The 16,568-nt window shown below is 44.1% G+C and overlaps 1 protein-coding gene across 1 annotated transcript in view; it reads left to right on the top strand.

Moving 5' to 3' along the window:
* Positions 1 to 16,568, top strand: part of EPHB1 (EPH receptor B1) — a 401,523-nt gene that overhangs the window by 268,467 nt on the left and 116,488 nt on the right. The window contains exon 5 of the mRNA XM_084902720.1: positions 15,486 to 15,821. Within this exon, the coding sequence (XP_084758846.1) occupies positions 15,486 to 15,821 (336 nt within the window). The remainder of the gene's footprint in view (positions 1 to 15,485; positions 15,822 to 16,568) is intronic.

The following is a 16,568-nucleotide window of genomic DNA, read 5'->3' as shown; positions in this document are numbered from 1 at the left end:
ACCTGCTCTGGCTTGGTTCCAGTTCATTCTCACTTTTGGGAGGTTGGGGCAGTGTGGAGAGCTCCAATGTAAACAGCATCAATGAGGGTTGGGAGTAGTGATGGGGGAGAAGAGTAGAGATCAGGTAGCATGACCTAGCTGGGAAGCACTCAGGAAGGACCGAGTGAGAAACTGAGACAGAAGCAAACTGACTAGTTAGGTGGAGGATCAGGATTAGGATATAGTTAAGGGACTATAAGTGGTCTTAACTATAGTATAGGAGACAGGCCAGGAGGAGACTCTGGTGCTGCCATATAGAGGGCAATTGGGCAAGAATGTCCCCCAAGGTGACAAACACCCCAAATTGAAGACTACACTGCACTTTGGAAAGGTAGACCTTTTCAAAAGCATTTGCCTCTATTAATCTAGGAGTTGCAACATCTTGAAAGAGGGCTGCACTGCTCACAGTTAGCTTTACCCATTGCTGACCAGGGCTTTAGTAAAAGATACACTGTGTGCTCCATTCTATAGATAGAAGAGCTGCTTGATTTTACCCTGCTCCGTGATCCATGTTACACATACAACTATGCCATTTGTGCTTCTGTGGGGGAGGTAATCTGTGTTTTCCTTGAGGTAGAATTCAACCGGGGTCGTAAGTGAACAAGAGTCATAGGGCAAGCTGTTTCTCGGATGCCTGGATTTGGACGGTTTATGCACCTGGATGCAGAATTGAGGAAGTGCGACTGTAAGCTGAAAGCTATTTGTAACTGTCACTGCTGTTTCAAGAAAGGTCATTGTTGCCTCTGTACACACGCTTTCACACTTCTATAATCTACAATTTCTTTTCACAGTGGTTTGACCCAAGTGGGTACAACCCTTAGGAGGCATCCTATAGCTCTCCGTTTTGAGCTAATAGCTGGGTGCCTGAGTTGACATTTCTGTTTCAGCATTTCATCGTAAGGCCATTGGGAGTCACAGACGGTTAACATTCAGAGCAGCCTGCCACCCAAACTCCTCCCCAACATCCTCCTTCTCTCTCCAACAACCCTGAGAGGTGGCCGTTCCACTTTTATTTTTCTGAGTATTTGTGATGACAGATAGCTGTATGTTTTTCAGGGCAGCTCTATTCCATTGCTAGGCAGCCATCACCCATTGATGTAGGAGAGGTCCTCTGGACATTGGCTTGGGCACTGCTTTCCTCCCCTCCTCACCTGTGGTCCACCATTGAGGCCCAGTGTTCCGGAGGTCAGCAGTTCCAGTGTTTGAGGATGACTTTCTTATCCATTCTTAATCACCTACTTTAGGCTAAACATCTCTTGTGTTATCTATTCCTCAAAGCCATTGATTTCCTGAATTCCACTGACCTGGCTGGCAGTTTCTGAATCTCCCAATTGATCAATGTAACTCTCAAAATATGGTAGCTGGAATGAAGCATGACCCTCATCCCAGAGCAGGGTTCAGTGGAAATATGATGGATTTTCTCCTGTGACTGGGATACCCGTTCATTGTTCACTTTGGTGGCAGCCCTCACACATGGGTTCCTACCAGAATATTTAGACACAAAACATCCAATATTTTTGTTTGTCGCTTTAGGAAATGATGCCCTTCTCTCCTTCTCTGCCTGTATCACTTTGCATTGTAGATTTAGGCATAGTGTTCATTCAAGTGTAGAGCTTTTATCATCTCTCAAATGAGAATTATTAGCATAATTTTAGAAGTGTGGGCTCTGGCATCTATAGCTGGGCTCAGTCCTGCCCTGCCCAACTGTGTGATGTGGGGCAACTGTCATGGCTTCTCTGTGTTCCATTTCTTCATCCATAAAACAAATAGACTATGTGTATCTGTCTCACTATTACGTCAAGAGTATTAAATGTAGTAATGTTGTTTAGAACAGAGTTGGGCATTCAGGAAGCATTCAATGAAAGTAAGCTATGTTATTTTATTATTGTTAATTGGAGTTGCTTATCCTGCTTTAATATCATTTCAAAGCTGCTGATATCCAGGTGCTGGCATTGTCATTTAGCTACCATTTCTTCCTTTGGTACATACGTGTATGTATGTATTATAGTTGTATTTTCTTTTCAGCTACGATTGCTGAAACTAAGTATGCTATGTATACATCCTTTTTTTCTGCAGGCTCATAAACTTTTAGGAAAAGGAACAATGTCATGGGTGTGACAAAGGCCAGTGGTCCCAGGTGCCTTTGGCTCTCAGCAGAGATTTAGAAGACAGTTACTTTCAACTTTGTGTAAATGTAGATTCTGAAAACTGCTCGAGAGAGCAAGCAAATGCTGACTGGGTAATTTGTGAAATCCCAACTGAGTGGGTGCAAAGAGGTGGTGGAGATGCCCAGCAAGAGAACTTGTGTGAATTGTGTGGGAATTTGGGTGAAGTGGACAGAAATGGGTATTACAGTTTGGGCATGTCCATGCTGTCTGAATTATGTGTGGAAGAGGGCCAGGATGCCAGCATTTTGTATGATTTATTTTTGAAACTGTGTGTTTGATCTTCTGAGAAACTCTCCACACAGTTGGCTGTGAAGTGCTCAGTCAGAGCCAGACACCTGATATGGTGTTGGCCATGGGCTTAATGGACTCCCCAGTGGATAAATGATCATGGATGGCTTTGTAAAAAAAAAAAACAAAAAAAAAAACAGGCTGCAGTTCTGAAATCACCCTTTGGCACGGCCAGTGTTCCTTCCAGCCTGTGCCAGAGATCACCTCTACCCACTCCATCAAGAGTGCTCTGACTGAAGCCACAAGAAGAGTGTTTGTCTCACAGATACTGAGGGATAGAGGGCCACATGCCACTTGGACACACTGGTCTCTGTCTTCATTACGTAGAGAGAAGTTCAGGGCAATGGTGGTAATGGTGTATCCCCAACCCCACCCTATGGCTGTGGGCTTAGACTTGCAGGTGGCCTTTTGAGTAGCTCCTTTAGGTATTTTATGAGCTCTTCTCACGTTGGACATGGCAATAAAAAATGCCCAACAGTGTGGAGTGGAGTGAGGCCTGCAGGGCAGCTGTGGAGTGAGATAAAGCTTGGTGTAGACTGGCTTTGTTGGGCTTGCCCAACATGCAGAAGAAGTAAGTGGTTAAATGGGTCAACAGGTAGCAGTAGGATGCCATTGTCACCACCAAGCCCTGCCAGTGCTCAGTGAGGAAGACAGAAAGCCATTTAATTCCCCAAGAGATGATGCTGTCTACTGGCCAGCAAAGAGGAACTTGCATGTGAGGTGAGAATTCTATGTGCCAGTGGCTGAAGGGCAGGCTTTAAAGGGGCCTGTGTGCAGCCATGCCCATGACTGCATGGGTTTGGGATGGTTCAGGGTCTGAGTTTTCAGCAATTGAAAATGACATACCAGAATAAGTTGCTCTGGCAGCAGGCCCTGCCCCAGTAGGAACAATCCTTCCATTGTAGCAATGACTGAAGTGTGTCCTACAGTTATTTGACTTCAAAGAGACTGACTGACTCAGACTGTCATCATCTCTAATGAAAGCAAACACCTTGGAGCCTGTTCTGGGAGGGTGTGGCCCAGCGTAGGATCTTTCAGTCGGAACGCCTATAGAGATCTTTTCTCTGAGACATTACCTGGATTGGAAATGACAGGAGCAGGAGCTGGGAATGTATAGCCTGCCCCTGTCTAGGGCAGGAGTCCTGTGTATAGCTGTGGAAGATTCACAGAGGAGGTCTGCATGAGGTCTTGGGGGCCTTGAGGGCCTTGGGCATGAAGATGTTCTTCCTGCTTCTGAAGACCCTCAGGTCAAATGTCCTGGGCAGTGCCTTCTATTCATCTAGTGGCCCCTGGTCAGTCTTTCTCTTCTAGAAGCTGAAGAGGTGGACAGGGGTTTCTGAGTTTTATACCAGACAGTCCTTTATGCATGTAGAGTGCACCAGGACACCCTGAAAGCTTCATCACATAGTTTGCCAATTGATTCTCTCATGGATATGAGGAGAGTAGTGTTCCCTCCTCATCCCTGTCCAGGCCCATGTGCTACATCTTCACCAGCTTCCTCAATGTTTGTGTGGATGTTGCTCAAGAACCCACCTCCAGTGCAAATGTTGAGTTCCTTAGGGTAGATGACCATGAACTTTTCATATCATAACCTCACATGCAGCCTATAGCACACAATAGGTTCTCAGGGAAAAAAACAACAACATATGAATTGATCAGCCAAGAATCAATGAATGATCAGGCTCAGAGCCTGCAAGTGACCTGCCTAAGTCACACTGTAGCAAAGCTGGTACTAAACCCAGTTTTCTCTGTGTGGGTCCTGTGCATCTTTCACTGCTTGAGAAGGAAAGAGGTCTTGAAGGCCATGTCTTTAAGCAACATGTCCTATTACTCTGACTCAAAGTGTTACTAGGGGGACTGCAAGGAGGAATAATGTCAAAGCATACCTCTCTCTGGCCTCATCTTAGGTCACAAATAGAAGATTACATCTTGGATCCCTCCCCCACTCAGGCAGTGATGTGAGACTGGCTGTAGACACATTCCAACTGACAGATGCTCTGGGTGCAGGGGCCTCAGCAGTTCTCCAAGGGCTTCTGCAGCACAAGATACAGGGGCTGTCTTTTTTCCAGAAAGTCAAATCTACCCTCTTTCTCCCAGACAATTAACTCCATGCAAGCAGGAGAAACAGGGAGTACTTTCTATAAACATTTGTGTTTGGTGAAATGTGCAACACTAGGTTCTTTGATATTCCCCAGATCCCTCTCCGCAGGGTCCTTCCTTGTTTTGATTAATCACTTCTTCTTATGAACTGTTATGATTAGGAGAATTGCCTGAGTACAGGCCCAGTGGTTCCAAGGCCCTAATGAGCAACACGTGCAGTCACGCTCAGCACGATCCTAGAATCATGGCTGTTCTGTTTTTACAGGGAAGCTACTGAAATGGTTTAGGAATAAGAGCTTCCTGCTTCCATGAGAAACCTACGTATCATCCTCCATTACCGAGCTGCATTTGCATCACACCTGCACCATACACACCTAATGCCTCCACTTTGGGTGGGAGAGTTAGGGTGAGCTTGGCATGGACCAGGCCTGCCCTTAAGTCCTAATTTCACCACTCACCAGCTATGTGACATGAACAAGTTACTTAATATATTTGAGGTATAGTTTCTTCAAATGTAATATAGTGATAATAGTTCCTACCTTGTAGTGTGTTGGGAATATTAGATTTATTAAGCAATGTACCAAGATGGCTAAGACAGTACTTTGGATATAGGGCATATCATTAAAACAAAATTCTAAATTCCATAAAGAACTCCACTGAAATGGAAACAAAAACTATATGTGTGTATTTTTGCAAATGTTCCTTGTAGAAATCTACTGCAGGCAAACTACTGACATGAATCACTCAGTGGCCTGAAACAAACAAGTTTAGCTAAATCAAAGCCTTGTCCTTCTGATGTCCATGCAGGTGGCACAGGTTTCTGTCTACAGGAAACCTATGGCCCTGTGGCTAATTTAAAATTGGAATGTTGGGATTCCAGAGCTGTTAGGAAAAGTAAAGCAACATGATTTCCCCATTTTCAACATCCTCTCTTCCTTGCTCAAGGGAAACCTCCTACATTTTAAGAAGAGGAACCAAGTGTCACTCAGATTTCCAGCCCCAGCTGCCTCAGGTCCCCAGCACAACTCCCTTTTTTGAGGAGACACCTCAGAACTTTAGAAACCATCTTCACACTAAGCAAAATAGTGCTCCAAATGTCTGGTGCTCATCATGCATAACTTGTAGACAGTCCTTGGTCTGTTTCTTCCCCAAATCCCAAGCTTCTCTACGGTTCTACTATTGAGAGGAGAATGCTTCAACAATCTGTTCATTTTGATGCCAATACTTCCTACATGTCCCTGATAACTCACTCCTGGTTTCCTGATATAGCCTCAAGCTCCCATACCCCCACCCTCACACTCCCACATTGATAAGACCTGACAACCCCTGCTGTCATGATCCCTATAGTTGTGTTGTTATTGGTGACTGACATAGAATCTTTAGCTCTCCAACTGCCATTAAGAAACTAACCCACGTGCTCCTCTCCAAGGTCCTGAACCGGCACAGTACACCGCATCACAACCCTTTTCTCAAGGACGGGTGGGAAACCTTTTTTTTTCTGCCAAGGGCCATTTGGATATTTATAACATCAGAGTTATCAACTAAACTCAGACTAATTTATTTGGTCAAACATTTAATTAACTCATCCTTAATGGATTGGCAGGGCCAGACCAAATGATTTCCTGGGCCTTATAAGACACGTGGGCCACATATTCCCCAACCTTGTCCTAGGACAGTGGTCAGCAAACTCATTAGTCAACAGGGCAGAAAACTGTGTCTCACAAGTTAACCACTGCCATAGGACAAAGGTCATTCTTCTCCAGTCTCCCAGGAATTCTTTACTTAGTGAGGGAATAATGGAAGAGGAAATAGTGTCTCAGGAGGAAAGGAGAAAGGGAGAGGCTGCTGAACATAGGTTGGGAAGTATCATAGCTACACTTTCAAGGCAGCTTGAAAAAATAGAGGTTTACCTTTTTGCTTTTTTATATAATTTCAAGTAACCAGTTACCAAAGAACAAACCAAACAGAAATTGAGCTCATGTTTATTTTATGACTCTACTACACTTCTAAAAGTTGCAAACTTTGCCTCTTTTGGCATGTGTTATCCTCTAACCCATTCTGCTTTCAGCTCTGTATGCTGAATTGAGGGCAAAGACTTGGTTTTCAGTATACTTTGCCTCCATATAAGACCTTTTCAGGTTTTTACAGCCCCCACTTCCTGTCTGTCTCTGATCCTGGACTCTTATCTCTCTGTAAGATCTTAAAGACTTCCCCCTTCTTTAGGAAGCCTTCCAATCATTCAGACATGGTTTCTGTAAGTAGCTATTTTACAATTAGCAATGGATAGGAAGTTGGAACTACAATTTTTGATGATCAACCCTCTTTCTATGTCTTCTTGGCTCCTTGTACCAAACTTTTTAAATGATTCCTGTCCCTTTTTTTCTAGTCTCCTTCTCTATGCCTTCTTAATTCAGTCCACAATGAAGTATACAGTCATTTTTCCAAACTATAGTGTTGATTCTCTTCAGCCATGAGAACATTACCACTTTGCACTTATGACTCACAATGTTCAGGAGTTTTGAATATCCAATGTCCTTCCTAGCTCATCCCAGACCATAGCTCACATCTTCTAATGAGAGATTGAGTAGAAAACAGTTTATTGTAGGAGGGAAGAAGGGGTTTTCTTGCCCACAGGCAGAGGAAGAACAAGCAAGGTAAAAAACTATGTCAAAGCCAGATCACTTCTCATATGCCAGGAAGCATATGTATAGGCACACCTTGTTTCATTGCACTTCATTTTATTGCATTTTTAAGACATCTTTTTAGACATTTTTTTTTACAAGGTTTCTGGAATCTTAAATGAACAAGACTATTGGCACCATTTTTTCTAACAGCATTTGCTCACTTCTTATCTCTGTGTCACATTTTGGTAATCCTTACACTATTTCAAACTTTTTCATTATATAATATGTGTTATGATGATTTGTGATCAGAGATATTCGATGTTACTATTGTAATGTAACATCTATATGAGAATGTCAACAAATGATTGTGTTCTAACCTTTCCACCAACTGGCCATTCCCTCATATTTTTCCCTCTCCTCAAGTCTACCTATTCCTAGAAACACAACAATATTGAAAATAGGATAATTAATAATCATACAAAGGCCTTTAAGTGTTTAAGTGAAAGGAAGAGTTGTGCATCTCTCACTTTAAATCAAAATCTAGGCACACTTATGTTTAGTGAGGAAAGCATGTCAAAAGTGAGTCTCACTGAAAGCTAAGCCTCTTGTACCAAATAGTCAATCTGTGAATGCAAAGGGAAAGTTCTTCAAGGAAATTAAAAGTGCTACTTCAGTGAACACACAAATGATAAGAAAGCAAAACAGCCTTATTGCTGATAGGAAGAAAGTTTCAGTGGTCTGGATAGAAGATCAAACCAGTTACAACATTCCTTTAAACTGAAATCTAGCACAGTCTAGGATCCTGATTATTTTTAATTATATAAAGGCTTAAAGGTAAGGAAGCTGCAGAAGAAATGTTTTCAGCTAACAGAAATTGGTTCATGAGGTTTAAGGAAAGAACTGTCTCTAGAACATAAAAATGTAAGGTGAAGCAGCAGATGCTGATGTAGAAGCTGCAGTAAGTTATCCAGAAGATCTAGCTAAGATAATTAGTGAAGATGGCTACACTAAACAATAGGTTTTCAATGTAGACAATACAACCTTATATTGGAAGAAGATGCAACCTAAAACTTTCATAGCTAGAGAATGCAAGTCAATGCCAGGCTTCAAAGGATAGGCTGACTTTCTTGTTAGGGGATAATGCAGCTGTGACTTTAAGGGAAAACCGATGCTCATTTTTCAGAAAACCATTCTGAAAATCCTAGGGTACCTAAGAATTATGCCAAATCTACTCTGCCCATGGAGCAAAAAATAGCCAGGATTATGGCATATCTGTTTACCACATGGGTTACTGTATATTTTAAGCCCACTGTTGAGACCTACTGCTCAGAAAAGAAAGATTTCTTTCAAAATACTGCTACTTATTGAAACTACACCTGGTTACCCAAGAGCTCTGATGGAGATATACAGTGAAATCAATGTTGTTTTCATGGTTACTAATATAACATCCATTCTGTAGCCCATAGATCGAGGAGCAATTTTGACTTCCAAGTCTTATTACTTAAGAAATAGATTTCATCAGGCTATAGCTGCTATAGAGAGAGTTCCTTTGATGGATCTGAGCAAAGTAAATAAAAACCCTTTAGAAAGGATTCAGCATTCTAGCATTCTAGATGCCATTAGGAACATTTGTAATTCATAGGAAGAGGTCAAAATATCAACATTAAAAGGACTTTGAAGGCACTTGGTTACAATCCTTATGAATGACTTTGAGGGGGTTCAAGACTTCAGTGAAGGAAATACCTGCAGAGGAAGTGGAAATAACAAAAGAGCTAGAATTAGAAGTGCAGCCTGAAGATGTAAAATTGATGCAATCTCATGATAAAACTTGAATGGGTAAGGAGTTACTTCTTATGGAGGAGCAAAGAGAGTGGTTTTGTGAGATGGAATTTACACCTGTTGAAGACACTGTAAAGATTGTTGAAATGACAATAAAGGATTTAGAATACTACATAAACTTAATTGATAAGGCAATGATAGAGTTTGAGAAGATTGACTCCAATTTTGAAAGAGGCTCTCCTGTGGGTAAGATGCTGTAAGATGCTGTCAAACAGCATCTTATACTACAGAGAAATAGTCCATAAAAGGAAGAGTCAATAGATGTGGCAAACGTCATTGTTGTCTCATTTTAAGAAATTGCCACAGCCACCCCAACCTCAGCAACCACCGCCCTGATCAGTCCTCAGTCATCAACACTGAGTCAAAACCCTCCACCGGGAAAAAGTTATGACTTTTCTGAAGACTCAAATGATGGTTAACATTTTTTTTTAAGCAATGAAGTATTTATTAATTAAGGTACAAATGTGTGGGGTTTTGTTTTTTTTACATAATTGAATATTTAATACACTAAAGTATACAGAAAGCACAACTTTTATATGCATTGGGAAACCAAAATTTTTTTGTGATTCACTTGATTGCAGTATTCATTTTATTGCAGTTGTCTAGGACAGAATGCACAATATCTCTGATGTATGCTTGCCTGTACAGGTGCACACAGAGGCCATGAACCCAAAAGAATTGGACCCATTCTAGTACACAACGCAATGCCCAACACTAAGGTTCTATCTCTTTCTGAGTGCAAGGGGTAGGTTGCCTAGAAGTATAGACTGGGGCAGACAGCCTCCAAGGTGTATAGCTCCAGCCTTGTGGTCAAGATCCCCAAACACAGTCTCTGATTATTTTGTTCTGCATTGATCTTACCTTTTCTGAAAAAGCTGTAATTCTTTGTGTCTATATCACTTACTTTCACCCTTAATCATATATATTCACAATTTCCAGCTCTCCATGTATAGGGTATTGCCTCACTAATAAGCATCTGGGTTCTCTAATCTCATGGGCAGTAACCTCTATACATTCACAGCTTTCACCGTGCTCAGCACAGTTCTGGGTATGAGGTCTCTGCTTAAGGAATAAATGGCAGAATTAGATCCGTCTTACTTAGATGAATGGTCAGGATTCCAGATCATCTAAGAATAACCATACTACTACTAACAATAGCAGCTGACATTTACTGAGTTCCTCTGTGTCCTAGCCACACAGCTAAACTCCTTGGGAATATCATCTCATTAAATTCTCAAAATGACCAGGTCTCAGATGAGAAAATTAAGGCTTACAACTTCACCTTCTCAAGGTTTTCCAACAAGGGAATATTTTAAAAAGTGGTTGCTGTGAACTTGTAGGGGGTTCACTGAGGGTCTCTGAAAAGTTATGTATGTCTTTAGTCACACATTAATTTTTCTCAGAAAAAGCTTTGTTACTTTCATCAGATTCTCCACGGGGTTGTTCACACACTGGGGAGGACCCTATTTCTGGCCCATGCAGAGCAGCTCATTTTCAGCCTGCAAAGGGGTCTCCCAGGAGGACATTGCTTCACCATGGCTGTTACCCTCTCCAGCTTCCTCTGGGGAAGGGTCCAAGGACACAGATCCTAACTGTAGAAAGGCACAGTTAGCTGGACACTGCCTGCTGGGCATCTTGGATTGACCTGAAATTCACATTTAAATTCTCCAACTAGGTAACTGGCTTAGGGGCTTACCCGTCTTCAGCAGATTTTCTCTCTGGTTACTCAGGCATACTCTTATTTCTAACTTAATGCCTATAAACAAACTCACTCTCTCTCACTGACCCTGACTCCATTTTTTAAAAAGAGTCATCTGTCCCAAATCATGTTAAAAAGTGGGAGATTCTATCACAATGTGGCAACACTTGGGCTAACCCAGTGGCTCAAGAAAGATCTTTCCTGTGTAACTTTTTGTGTTCCTGTTGCTAACCATGCTCCATGCAGTATGAGCCAACCTCTCAGAAACATGTTGGAAGACCCAGGCCCTATCCCCATAACTCAGGACCCACTGTATTTCCTCCACACAGAGAACTGTAGCTCAGTGGTTTCCCAGTCTTTAAAAGGACTGAGTATTCCTAGCCTTTTTAACAGGAACCTTCTTTCAGTAGTCACTGTGGGAACAGATCAGAGAGGCTTCAGAAAGGCTGTCTGTACATAATTAAGAGAAACAAGGATGTGGACTGAAGACCCTGGCTTTGAGCCCTGCCACTACACTTCCTGAGCCCTGCCATTGCACTTCCTGAGGATTTTGCAGAAGATGAAGATTTTCTCCCCACTCTGGCCACCCTTTCTAATCCTCTTAAAACATTTTTGTCTGGTCTCAATGGGCCTCCTTCCTGAGGATGCTGCTCGGGGCCCTGGTTCTGGCAAAATGCTTCCTGTAGGGGTAGGGCCCCAGTCCAGGGAGTGCAGCCTGAATATGTCAGAAGTGGTCCTGGTGCCTTCTTCTAGGGAGATTTATTCAGAGGCCAACCCTGCTCTGGTCAGGCTCTTCATTCAGGCACCACGCATGAGGCCAGTTAGCCTACTTCCAGGAATGTGCTCTCATTATTGAGATGGAGCACAGGCCTGGGAGCATCGTCTCCGTAGCCACCCAGACACTGGGCCTGGCATGCGATCTGGAACAGGCCTCCTGGGAAAAGGGACAGGAGCTATAAGCATTGGTGGGAGGGAATATGAGCCTGGAACTGTTTTATTTCCAGGCACTTGTTCTTACTTGAAGTCATCTCCTTTATCTCCGTGTTTCCTTCTTTCTTGTTAGTTTTTCTACCCAGAATGTAAGTTCCATGGGAGCAGAACACTGCCTGTCATGGGTTTCCTATCTCCCAGGGGACTAGAACAGTGCAGGGAGTATTTGTTGAAAAGTGAATGAATGAATAATGAATGGGGTCCCAGGTGTTGTTTGTGGTCCAGACTCTGTCACCTCCACAGATATGCACTGCAAGCCCCGGCTTGTGCTGGGTGGGGAGGAGGGGAGTGGTGAGAGACACATAGCAGGGCATGCTCAGGTTTTCCTAGCTCTTCCATCCACTCGCCAAGGGAAGGCCATCCCTGTCTATTCCTGCTTGTTGGAAGGAAAGGGTGCAGATGTATGCAGTCCTGGACTTACCAACCACAGCTCCCCTAGACCCTCATTCATGCTCCACAGACACATTTGCTCTTGAATGCAGCCATGGATGAGAAGTGGTTGTTTCAAAAGAAGGCTGTTTCTTAATAAACATGAAAATCCATCCTGGAAACCCACTGCTTTTCTTCCTGAGTCAGGAGCAAATGAGCAGTGCCTGGTGTTCCCATCACCACGGACACCATAGGGTCAGAGGCAGCTCCTCACTTGCCACTTAATCTCTACCAAAGCCTCTACTACTCAGAGTCACAAATTGGCACCCCAGCAGGACAGCTTGTCTTGTGCTGGAGAGCAGTGCATACACGTGACCTGAAGCCTTGCACACCAGGTGGACAGGAGTTCCCCTGGGTGAAATATTAGGCATGGAAATGACGAGCCAGCCCCTGCCCACCAGGGGGCTGTGTTGTGGTGAGTACGACATAGAGGAAGAGACCATTACAATACAATGATCTGGGTTAGGCAGCTAGAAGTGGGCTTTGGAGGCCCAGAGGGGGATGTATGACTACAGGCATGCAATGAGCGGGAAGCCTCCTGATGAAATGGGTGCTGGACATTAAAGGGTGAACAGGAGATGCCCAAGTGGAGAGGAGAGAAAAAATTCCAGACAGAGGAGAAATCCCTGTGCAGAGGCTCAGGAATATGGAGAGTTTAGTACTCACAGGCAATCATGGGGATCTTCCTGTTGGCCACACCAGCAAGGAGCAGGTGGCCATAGATGAGATCAAGAGCAGCAAGATACACAGGGACTCGAAAGACGTGGGCAGGAGGGTAAATGCTTGGGTAATTGGAGTTTGAGCAGAGGAACTCTATGACTCTATGTACGTTTTGGAACTCACACTCTGGCAGATGACAATGGATGAGAGAGCTGCAAAGTGATGTTGGAGAATTCATTAGGAGACTTTTGTAATAGAGGAGGAGAATTGACAAAGCCCTTTGTTATGAGAAGGAGGATATAAAGGAAGGGAAATATCTGAGGAAAAGGAGATGGAGCTGACAGACCATGTGTAGTGGGATACAGAAGATGTGACTCCCAGGGCCTGGCTAGTGACAACCCAGGGTGTTGAGGGAGTTAAGGACTGAATTGTGTTTCCTAGACTTGTCAAGCAGGAGGCCAAAGGGAAAAGCCGGCATGATGGCTGAGCAGGGAAGTAACCAGGCTGTAGCTGGCAGAGCAGGGAGAGAGGAGAGCCACCAAGTGTAACTCCGCTTTGGAAAAGCTTGGCTGGGAAGTGGAGAGGAGAGGACCTGCCATGCAGAGATGCCAGGGGACAGAGTTTTAGTTTTAAAATGGTAATGACATATGCAGGTTTAAGTGGAGAAGCTGGAGTCTGGAAGAGGCTGAAGTTGAAGGTCAATGGAACAAGGAGATAATTGAAAAGTGGGGGGTTAAAGAGTGGGAGAGATGGGCGGTTACTCTCTTGGACATCCTTGTCTCTGTCCCTCTGCCCAAGGCTGTTTTCTGAGTGACAGCTCAGGATGGCCTGAGGATGCAATAAAATAACATTGTGAAAGGATTGCCCCCCACCTAGCAAAGGGCAAGCATTCAGTGAATGCATTTATTACAAGTAGGAGAACCAGTGTTCTGTGGCCGAGGCCGGGCTGCCTGCTGTGAAAGGGAGATAGGAAGCAATGACATTGACCACTGGGTGCTTGTGGTCTGAGTCTCATCAGTCTGAGCAAACAGATATGTCCCAGACAGGTACTGGCCAATACAGATGTTAACGAGGAGTGTAATGTGAGGAGAGAGGCTGGCCAGGCCCAGTTCTGACTGCCCTTCCAGTGCTAGCTGTGTGCTGATTCCTAAAAAAGATGGATGTCTATCCCTGTGCAGATGGGTGGTGAATTCTTAAATGCTATTTGCAAGACTTCAGTAGAAATGCTTCATGAATCCTGCCCTGTCACAAGCATGCATGCAAGTTGTGCTTTAGCTCAGGCCTAATGGGCTTTATATAGTACAGTACTGATTTTCTTTCATGTTTTAATAGAATTCGATTTAATATTTGCTTTCTGCTCTAGCTGCTGGCTGTTGACTGATTCAACACAGAATCCTTCCCTGGTGCCCCCCGACCTTGTTGTTATTCCCTCATTTTGTGTGTTGGCATTTGATTCCTGTCTCCAGCATGAACCACTTTACACATGTCTCCGTTCAGCTGGCGACAGTCACGTGCATGAATTCTGAATGCATTACTACCTAGCGGCTGCTCCAGCAGACCTGGCATTCGGAAGGGGGGCTTCTGGGCAGGATTCATTTCCATCAGTTAGATGTTGGGGAGAGGCAGAGCTCAGCTTGAGAACCTGAGACTGTGATCTGTTCTGTTCTTTGGCAGAAGATTCTCCAACTGAATCTCAAAATGCCCAACCCTGTGTCCATTAATCCAGCAATGTTTTGCCCTTCTGTGAAGTACCAGGCTTCCTAGCGTTTTCACCAAGGCATTTCCACCTTGGCCAGAGTGAGAACAACAGCCATAGACAGCTGGTCAGAGGGAAGAGGCTCCCCTTCTTGAGTCCCAGGGAGCCTGGCTGGGTTATAGGAGATTCTGTTCAAATTTCACGTTACCCGGCCACTGACATTTGGAGCTCCCTCTCTGTATAAGTCTGGCTTGGAGATAGCTTTTCCCTCAGTAGAAAAAGGTAGCCAGTTTCACTAGCAGGCAGCACAGGGCATTGGTTAATAACGTAAGATTTGGAATCAGGCAGGTAGGTATGCATGTTCATACAGGCTCCCGTTCTTATAGACCTCAAGATCTATAAGCCAGTCCCCATTCTCAGTTTTAGTTTCCCTTTCCCTAAAGTTGACTTAATGGTTGCATCTTCTCAGTTAGTTTTATAGGGGATTAAATGGATGCAAAGCAGCTAGCAGAGTGTCTAGGACAATTCTATGCTCTTCTTGTGTCGTGGGGTTAAGCGTGGTGGCTGTCTGAATCTCCTACCAGCCTTGCTTCTTGTCTTTATGCACCAAAGCTTGCACAACTTGAATATTCATCTATCTAGGTGTTCTGGCTGGCGGATGCAGCTTGGTCCTAAGAACAAAAAGTCTTAAACCTAGGTTTTTCTCCTCTCCCGGCACATATGATTGAAAGGAGAGCCCCAGTGGGCATGACTGAAAAGGGACTTGGGGACATGTTCTCATTTAGGTTCAGCATTTTTTCTCAGAACAGATTGAAGCATGGAGAATAGAGTTGAAGGAGGGGAGGAGATGCATGCATGAAGTAAGGGTGGAGACGCACTGACGGGAGATGAAGAGAAGCTGGACAAGGAAGCTTCTGCCCAGCCTCACTGAGCCTTTCTTTGTCTCCTTACAGGCGTCCCATCAGGTCCCAGAAATGTCATCTCAATCGTCAACGAGACATCCATCATTCTGGAGTGGCACCCTCCAAGGGAGACAGGCGGGCGGGATGATGTGACCTACAACATCATCTGTAAAAAGTGCCGGGCAGACCGCCGGAGCTGCTCCCGTTGTGATGACAATGTGGAGTTTGTGCCAAAGCAGCTGGGCCTGACCCAGTGCCGAGTCTCCATCAGTAGTCTGTGGGCCCACACCCCCTACACCTTCGAAATCCAGGCCGTCAATGGAGTCTCCAGCAAGAGCCCCTTCCCCCCACAACACGTCTCCGTCAACATTACCACAAACCAAGCTGGTAAGTCTGGAGACCTCCCTGCTCTTCTTTGTCTTTGTGGCTGGCTCTTTGTCCATCTTGGTGCAAAAAAAAAAGTTGCAGTTACACCCATCCTGTTATCTGCCCTCAGGCCTACTCTCCCTCCCCCTGAGGAGTATAGGTGTTTAGTGATGGGCATTTGTGGCTATGGAGGACATGGGTGTAATTCTTCACCTCTGAGAGGGAGCTGAATTCTGAGGGGTTTTCTTATGCCCGGCACAAAAGTAAAGATATATATCCAAGCCACGGTAGGGCCCAGTCATCTGCATCCAGCTGGGACTCAACAAATGCCCTTGGGAAGACAGACAGATGGACAGTAGGATGAGTGGTAAATAAACAAATAGATGGACAGATGATGGATGTGGAAATGGATGGATGGAAACCCTGCATGGTCTTGAGTAGACCAGTGCTATTCTGTTAGAAAGCCCAATGAAAGAAACTTCCCAATAATCATGTGATAAAGACACTATTGCTTCATAGATTACCTTTCAATCAAACCCATGTAATTCAAGAGTGCATTCTCCTTTATAGCTTGCTCAGACGAATGCTACACTGTTATAGAGACCTCAGATAGTTGGCAGTAGATCATTCCTGATAGCCAGACCTCCCTATGGCATTCACGGCTCAAAACATATTTTCTTCTCCTCTATCTATCTATCTATCTATCTATATATATATATATATATATATATATATATATATATCCTACTCTTCTGACCTTTTCTCTTT

The sequence above is a fragment of the Pipistrellus hanaki genome (genome assembly GCF_964339955.1).
Source record: "Pipistrellus hanaki genome assembly, chromosome: 13".
Classification (NCBI taxonomy): Eukaryota; Metazoa; Chordata; class Mammalia; order Chiroptera; family Vespertilionidae; genus Pipistrellus; species Pipistrellus hanaki.
This window is presented reverse-complemented; position numbering and strand designations above follow the sequence as displayed.